Source organism: Miscanthus floridulus, chromosome 1 (assembly GCF_019320115.1).
Source record: "Miscanthus floridulus cultivar M001 chromosome 1, ASM1932011v1, whole genome shotgun sequence".
Classification (NCBI taxonomy): domain Eukaryota; kingdom Viridiplantae; phylum Streptophyta; class Magnoliopsida; order Poales; family Poaceae; genus Miscanthus; species Miscanthus floridulus.
In genome coordinates this window covers 59313086-59321428 of record NC_089580.1, presented here as the reverse complement: position 1 = coordinate 59321428, position 8343 = coordinate 59313086, and the positions used below count along the sequence as shown (strand labels likewise).

Below are 8343 nucleotides of genomic sequence, written 5' to 3'. Positions count from 1 at the left end.
TATTCAACTTGTCAAATCTATGGTAATTTTTTTGTCTAATTTTTTGTTTTCTAAATCTTTAACATGATAAATTTTGAAAGTCAACCGAGCACAACAGTACTACGGGCTGGAGTATGAACCCGTCCGTGGCCACAAAAGCCCACGAGGCCACGATATTTTTTTATGGGATAAAATTTAAATCGTAGAATGACTTTTTTTTTATGGGAGGGAGGGAGTAGTCAAGATCTACCGCGATCACTCTTATACATGGAATCCGGCGAGGATGGTTATATCTAACATACTATATATACTTATATTACATACTATAAATTCGGTCGTTTGGAAGAGAGGCGCTTCTATCAAGGAGATTGGTGAAGGACCTGCATGCCCCTACTAGTATAGTAGGAGCATCAGCAAGCTATTAGACAATGTTCAAAACCCATTGGACGGCAGGAGTGAAAGGATAAGGGTGGGGCGTTGGGTGAGTGGGCAGTGGACACGGACAGTTGTTGTCTGCTGGCAAGGTATCTATGCGTAGGAGCTGAAACTTAGCACAGCGACACTTTTTTATGAGATAAAAATTGAATTCTAGAAGACTCTTTTTATGGGAGGGAGTGAGTAGTTGTCAAGATCTACCACGATCACTCTTATACATTGAATCCGGCGAGGATGGTTATATCTAACATATACTCTCTCCATTCTAAATTGTAAGTCGATCCAAAAATCTTAGAGAGTCAAAACTTTTCAAGTTTGACCAAAATTATAAAAAAAATTACAAAGATTTATGACATCAAATAGATATACTATAAAAATATAATTAACAAAGAATCTATTGGTACTTAGTTGGTATCATAAATGTTATTATCTTATTATATAAACTTGGTCAAACTTGAGATGCTTTGACTCTCTAAGATTCTTGAAATGACTTACAATTTGGAATGGAAGGAGTATATACTTATATTACATACTACTAACACAGTAACCATCTTTTCCGTGTGTTGGACAGATGCGTCCAGCGCGGCTCAGATGCTTCGCGATCGACATGCATGGAGACGGAATGACATATGGAAAGCACCAAGGCCCAAAAACTCAACACGTCGCACGCCTTTTTCCCGCTGCTTTGATTCTCTTCCAACCCCTGCTAGTACTAGTAGCATTTATAACTTCACCGACGGCAGGCGCTGCGGCCAGACCAGAAGAGCTGGACCGACTGCTTCGCGCCGCCCTTCCGCGCCATTAAAGCAGGCAGGCGATCAGCTCTGCACGCCACGGCCCGAGAGCAAGAACGCCGTCGGTAGGAGCAGAGGCAGGAAGCAGCTCGCGTCGAGATGCAGCTGGTGCTGGTGATCTCGCTGCCGCTGGTGGCCCTCGTCATCATCGTCGCCATCGTCCTCTGCATCATCTGCCGCTGATCGCAGATCTCGCCTCTTCAGCCCGCAGCACCACAAAACATGCGTTGCGACGTCGCCGTCGGCTGCTCATCAGTACCTGATTGTTTTGTAATCGTCACAACATAAATAGCGTGCGTGCGTGTGCGTGTGCGTGTGCCTCCACTTCGGTGTGTATTACGATTTGGGTATTGATTGGTTTTAATTTGGTCCTTTCATACCCTTTTCCTTCTTTTTTTTTGTTCCCCTTTGACTCCAAAGGCATCAGACACACCGTTGTGTGTGCACGCTGTGTCTGCACTAGCTTGTCTTCGTAACTAAGCAACTAGAGGTTTCTCAAGCCTTCGAGCCTTGAATCTTGATCTGCCCACAGATGTGGGTAAGCTTGTGTTAATAGTTCACTGATGAGTGACGAAATGGGTTAAGATAGACCAGCTGTAGCCACCGCTGGCTTGACTTCGCTCTCCACTGTGAACTGTGAAGCAAACCAGGAGCACCGTCCAGCTGATTCAGGCGCTCGGCGCGGCGCCACCGGGGCACGTGGCACGCGTTTTCGCTAGCTTGCCCGGCTGATTATAATTTAACGAGCTCCCACCACCGCACCCGTTGGCATCGGCCATCGCCTTCTCCTGTTCTCCTCTGCTTTTATCGGCTCTAGCATCTTGCCCAGCTCCTCTTCCTCCATCGCAGTCCCCATTACTGCGCTCTGTCGCCTCCCTCCCTCGGTCCCTCCTTCCCCCACCTCGCAGTTCTGATCCAACAAGGGCAGCAAGTACAGCTCCATCCGCGCAGGTACTGGTCCCTCGACTCTGTCCCTCTTGCCCTTCAATTTTTCCCCCCAGTCCGTTCGAGGATTCCTCGCGCCGTCGCAGATGTTCGCCTATGCTGAAATTTGGTTTGTGCTGGTGAGAGAAAAACACCGTTCCATGAAAAGAGCAGTTTCAGGGGCTCCGCGCTCGATCCTGTAGGTTAAGGTTTCAGGGTGGTTCATGATCTGGTTCGCCCCCATGGAATCTTGAATTCGTAGCCGTGGCTTTTCCCTCCCACCTGCTTTTGTTCTCGACAAAAACACCCTTCGATCTTGGTTGCTTCCGTCCAGGCCTTGGGCGACTCTAGCTAGTAGTCCTGCGAGTGGGATACGCTTACGCCTACGACGTCCTTGTTAGATCAACCGCTAGTACGTGTTTCATGAATTTTACATCGATTTGAGTAGCTTTCAGCAGAAACCAAAACAGTTGTTTAATTTAGACATAAGCTAGCTTAGGTTAGGAAACGGAGTAGTTGAGGGGGCAAGAACTGTGCGTCGCTATTATTCTGGACAAAGTTCCAGACGCAAGAGTCATCTGTTGACTTTGACTAAGGTGAGTGATTTACGTGTCTCGCCGTACTTTTTCAGCTAACGAACGATATTGGCTCTGTTCGCTGATCTGAAACTGACTAAAAATACTGTTCCGGCTGAATTGTTGTGAGGGAAAAACACTGTCTCGGCTGAAAAAAAGAAGCCGAACAAGCCGAATATGAGATAAGCCGAACATGATCATTTTTCTTTCATAACAAATTAGTCAACGGTACTTTCAGCCATTGTTTATCAGCCACGCGAAGAGGGTATTAGGCGAGACTTTGGTGTCCAAGTTTGACTGCGTCCAGCTACTAGCAATTAGCGAAGCAGTGATCCATAAGCTCTTGGGAGGAGCAGAAAGAACCTACTTCTAGTGCGCCTGCCTGAGGGAGAGAAAGAAGATGATACCTGCTACTCGCATCTCAGCCAAGTCCTAGAGGGAACCAGTAGTGAACCAACACCTCCTACAGCCTTCTGTGATGTGTCGTTCTCTTCTAAAAATGCAAAGGCAGGTTTATTTGACCCAAAGCGCCACACTGATCAAGAATCGATTCGTACCGGGCGGGGGGCAAGGTGTGCCGTTTCCATTGGGGAATCGGATCCAATACCTTTCCAACAATAAGCCACTGTTGTGCCTTTTGTCTAAGCAAAAAAGCCATGTTCATGTATTGAATAACAAAGATCGAGGCGGTTGACAGGTTCCTCCAGAGACCCAATGCGCCTGAATTTCTCTGCGAGTCCACGACTGTTTTGCAACAGACACTCAAATCAGATGTAGTGGCTGATGATCAAGAATACGGATGCCATTCTGAATATAATACAACTCATTGTGCTAAAATAGCCAGCCATGCGCATTAGAATCTGGCCAGTCTGTACTAAGACAGCCGTATACAGATGATAGCATTTTTTGCTATTTGCCGGTCGTGACATTATAAGGTTCCATTCCATCTCATTTTGCAGGGCCAGGGAGGTCAGATGGAGTTCGTGCTGATCATTTCACTGCCGCTGCTCATCCTGGTCATCATCGTCGCCGTCGTCCTCTGCATCATCTGCCGTTAGGCTGAACATGCACAGAGAAAAATATTCAGCCCCTTCTCTGCTGCGGTGATCATATCATCATACCATGTAGCTAGTGTTAAATTGACTTTGTACAACATGACCTGATAAAAACCTTTTTTCTCCGCATTGCCGTGAGATTAATCGGCTGTAGCTCTATATACATTGTTTCTTTTTCTTCTCTCTTTTCCTAAAAGAGGCTTCGACCCCGCGTGTCGGATTGGATTCCACTCCCAGGGACTCTTGACGCTGTGCTCTTGTCTTTCCGTTATTCTTCTGCATCCTTCGAGGCCCGGGTAATGTTTTCAGGGGATCTGGCAGACTCGACACGCTTTGCGAATCCGCGACGTGCGCCGCTGCGCTTTTGTGCCGTTTGTCGTGCCGCCCCACGACGAAAGCGGAAAGGCGCAACGCCGGAACAAGAATCCTCTATTTGTTTGAGCAAGAAACGCAAAGAGAAGCCGCTGCCGTGTGAGTGTGATGAACTGATGAATCACAAAGACAATGCGACGTACCTCGTCGTCTACAGATCCGTGGACCCGGTGATCTCACAAAGGATATGATCTTAGAATCTCGGTATAGTTATAGGATCTGTTTGTGTACTTATGATGTGTGTGACATTGGTGTGTGTCTATTCATGAACAGATACTCACCTGGATGAGAGGTGGAAAAAAAATACTCACCTGCATGAGAGGCGAAAAAAAAAAAACAACGCGTTGCCGACACTTTTGTCACACACTCACACTTGACTACTTGAGGCCGCCAGGTACTCAGACAGACAAGACATCTTAGAAACAGATAGAAGCTCCTGCTGTACTGACTACTGAGCTAGGCTGCCACATGGCGTGATAGTAGCAGGCATACCGCACTCCGCACAGGGTGGCTTGATATGACGACCATCTGGAACTGCAAGATAATAAGACGAGGAATAATAACCATTGCTACATGTTATATTCAGACAAGGTGGTACAAGGCATGTTATATTCAGACAAGGTGGTACTAGGGCCGCGTTTAGTTCATCAGCCGTTTCGGCGCCGCCCAAAACACAGGTACACTGTAGCTACAGTATTATTTTGTTTTTATTTGGTAATAATTGTCCAATCGTTAACTAATTAGACTCAAAACGTTCGTCTCGCAGAGTACAACCAAACTGTGTAATTAGTTTTTGATTTCGTACTCCATGCATGTACCGCAAATTTGATGTGACAGGGAATCTTCTTTTTGCATAGTGTCAAATTCTGAAAATGGGGGAACTAAACATGGCCTAGGCATGTTAGACAAGGTGGTACTAGGCTGTGTCTGGATGCAGGGCCTAAAGTTTAGTCGTGTCACATCGGATGTTAACTAGAAGAACTAAACATGAGCTAATTATAAAACTAATTGCATGAGTATAGACTAATTAGCGAGACGAATCTATTAAGCCTTAATTAATCCATAATTAACAAATGTTTACTGTAGCATCACATTGTCAAAACATGGGCTACTTAGACTTAATAGATTCGTCTCGCAAATTAACCTCAATCTGTATAATTAGTTTTGTAATTAGCCTATATGTTTAATACTCCTAATTGGTGTCAAAGATTCGATCTAACGTGGCTAAACTTTTGCTTTCGGATCCAATGTGCTAACAGTGAGCACCTAAAAGTTAGCAGAATTATTAGATCCAGATATGTCACCTGCTAAAAGGTGAGCTAACTAGTAACATAAATTAAACTCTCTAATTTTGACCATGTCAACATGGACAAGTTAAAATAAATGCTATATTAAAATATGTTTCTTGAAGAATCGAAAACGAATTTGATATTCTAGATGTCTGTGCATTTTTGTATAAGCTTGAGCAAAGCTAATAAAGTTTGACTTAGGATAAAATAAAAATGAACTATAGGGGAGTATTGTTAAGGTAGAGATTGCTAACAAGTGCTAAGAGTTAGTATGCTAAGTTTAGTAGGATACAAATAGGCCCCCAAGAAACTTGGAACCTGAAATTTCCCGTTTATTGGATCGCCCAAATAAAATGCTGCTCATGGATTACAAAAGCCCACAACATATGAAACGGCACACCTGTCTAGCTACTGTTCAGTACACGGAGACGTCGACAGATGACAAACCTATCCAGCAACCGAAAACTATTTATGCTCAAAAGAGCCTCCTTTCACATATCAGCTATCGTCACTTTTGATACCAACATCTGAACAAACCACTGGATGAGATCGGTTCCCTGTCCTAGTTCTTTCAGGAACTTTGCCACGCCATCACCTGAGGTTGCAAGCTTTGGAGATCAACAAGCAAAGGATGCACGACTAAAATAGCAAACTGGTTGCAAGCCTGCAACAAAATGGATGGAATCGGTCAATCCCAACAGGTTGCTGGTGGTGTTTGAGAGGCTGTCTGATGTTCATATTACTCAAGCACTAAGCAGATTTTGAGCAAACCAAAACTCCGATTTGCTGTTTTATGGTCAAATGAACTACAAACTTAATAAATACAAAAAAGCAGACAGTTTTGTCAGCCCCTTCTCTTCTAAAGACAAAATGCAGAAACAGAACGCAGTGACTTTAGCATTAAGGTGAAAATGGGCAATGGGACGTGCTCCCGGTTACTGCTCGAATGATGTTATACTCATCAGTCAAGTAATGTAACAATGTTGGAAACAACAGGGATTTGTGCTGTTAGATTATTTGAATACCAACATGACTCCATATAGAAATATGAAAGTTAAAATAGATGTTAACCATGGGTTTGGTGTCATCAAGCCTAAGAAAGCAACAGACCAAACATTAATCTTTGCAAAGGAGACTTTTGTCCAAATCCTCATACAGAAGGCTAACAAATAGACACATCATACAAATACATTAAATCTTGATCATCAATCGTTTCCAAAGTTAATGTACAACGGAAAAGACGGTATTTGTATGCCTTATGGTAGCTTAGAGTGAACTAGCAAATTACCAATTTCAGGGGCACGCCATATTGTTTTGAGCTCAACAAGCAAGGCCTTTCAAAGGACAGGGCTAGAGTAATGTTTGTTTCTTTCTCTTTCTTTCATATATGTTTGTTTCTCTTCAGTCAAAGCACATATAGTATAAGGTAAACTCAGCAAGATAGATGGTTCAGAAAAGAAAATAAATATGAAATGTGAAGATAAAAACATTTGGAAATTTGTTTTTTACTACCAGTCCATGATCGAACAAATAAAGTAAATGCACTCAAGACCAGTTCAAAATTTGATTAGAAACACAAAAATTGAGGAGAGAAGAAAATTAACTTCTCTTACAACAGCATAATGCATACCAAATGCAAGAATAATGAGCGGGAGCATATGAAGCACTCAGAAGATCAAACACTTCTCTTCAAGACATGAATCCCACAGAAACATGTTTATGCCTCCACAATTTAGACAAACAAACCCCATGTTCAGCAGGATAAGTTGATAAAAAAAGCTTCACAAATAAGTTACCGATAAAAAGAAGATACAAAAATGACCGAGGTTCAATAATTGTTCTCCTAAAAGGGTTCAATAATTTCATACTGAAGTGGCAACGAAGAAAGCAATCCTAATCCACCAACCGTACCATCCCCAAAAGTATCACCATCCAATCCTACACTGCATCTATATCCAAATCCAAGGGACCCCCAAATATCTGTCAGATATCTTCAGTCTTACATTTTTTATTCAATAACTACCCAACAAGCAAGGCACCAAACCTAAAATGAATCATCCCTAATAAAGAAGGAAGTTAAATTGGACTAAAGCCCCAAACCAGTTACCACCAAAAGAATCTTGAGAAAACTAGTAAAATTTTGCTTTTGAGATGGCCGAACTAGTACTGGTGTGATACATAAGTAAAAGCGGATCACCAAAATGCGCGGATCAGAGTTAACACCCAACAGGCTAATTGGTAAGAGTAACTAAATTCCCTGTTCTCAACGTAGCATTTCGCCAATCAGCATCTCGAGCACCTGCCTGAGCCTAGCAGGCACCAGGCAGCAATCGCGTAATCAGGAATTCCTCGTCCTCCGATAATTAACATTCACTGAGAGCAGCAGAGCTATGAGAGAGAAGATGTGAATAGCCTTACATCCAGCCGCGGGCGCCGTCCCCTTAGTGCTTCTTGCTCCGCGCGGGCTGCCTGGACCCGTCCGTGGCGAGCCTGTAGATCCAGTAACCCTGCGACGGGAAGCCCAATTCATACCCCCAATCTCATCCAGCAGGTGGCAATAACAGGAGATGCAGCGGAGGATAGTTGGGAGGGAGGAGGACGCACGAGGGCGATGACGTGGGCGGCGATGAGGAGGACGACGAGGAGCGGGAGGAGGTCGACGAGCCAGGGGCGGAGCGCGGGCACGGCGGTGGCGTCGCGCGCCATGGCGACGCGGCGGGAGAGGGAGAACGCGCCAGGGTGGCGGAGGAAGGAAGAGAGGGGGTCAGCCGCCTGGTCGCCCGAGCCCATCAGCGTGGTGGTCCGGAGCACCAGCTCTCGCGTGACGCTTGCTCAGTCCCTCTCTGTCTCAGGCTTCCTCGCGGCATGGGCTGGGCTGCGGGCTGGCTGCGTTTCTGTGCCGATCGCTTGCGCGCGCACG

General features: G+C 44.8%; 1 protein-coding gene and 1 long non-coding RNA gene across 3 annotated transcripts; one reads left to right on the top strand and one right to left on the bottom strand.

The window, feature by feature from the left end:
• Positions 1-992: 992 nt before the first annotated feature.
• LOC136526936 (uncharacterized) lies at positions 993-3942 on the top strand. Its single transcript, XR_010776642.1, has 2 exons — positions 993-2159; positions 3667-3942. It is a non-coding gene; the product is annotated as an uncharacterized lncRNA (long non-coding RNA).
• A 146-nt stretch (positions 3943-4088) lies between these two features.
• Positions 4089-8343, bottom strand: LOC136526773 (uncharacterized). 2 transcript variants are annotated; one of them, XM_066519450.1, is made up of 3 exons: positions 8028-8343; positions 7842-7930; positions 4089-4668 (listed from the first exon to the last, which is right to left on the bottom strand). In XM_066519450.1, the coding sequence occupies exons 1-2, from the start codon at positions 8211-8213 to the stop codon at positions 7865-7867; spliced, it is 252 nt and encodes an 83-aa protein (XP_066375547.1). In that variant the 5' UTR covers positions 8214-8343; the 3' UTR covers positions 4089-4668; positions 7842-7864. The 2 variants fall into 2 exon arrangements, with proteins under 2 accessions (XP_066375547.1, XP_066375492.1); XM_066519395.1 differs by lacking the exon at positions 4089-4668 and adding an exon at positions 5710-6087.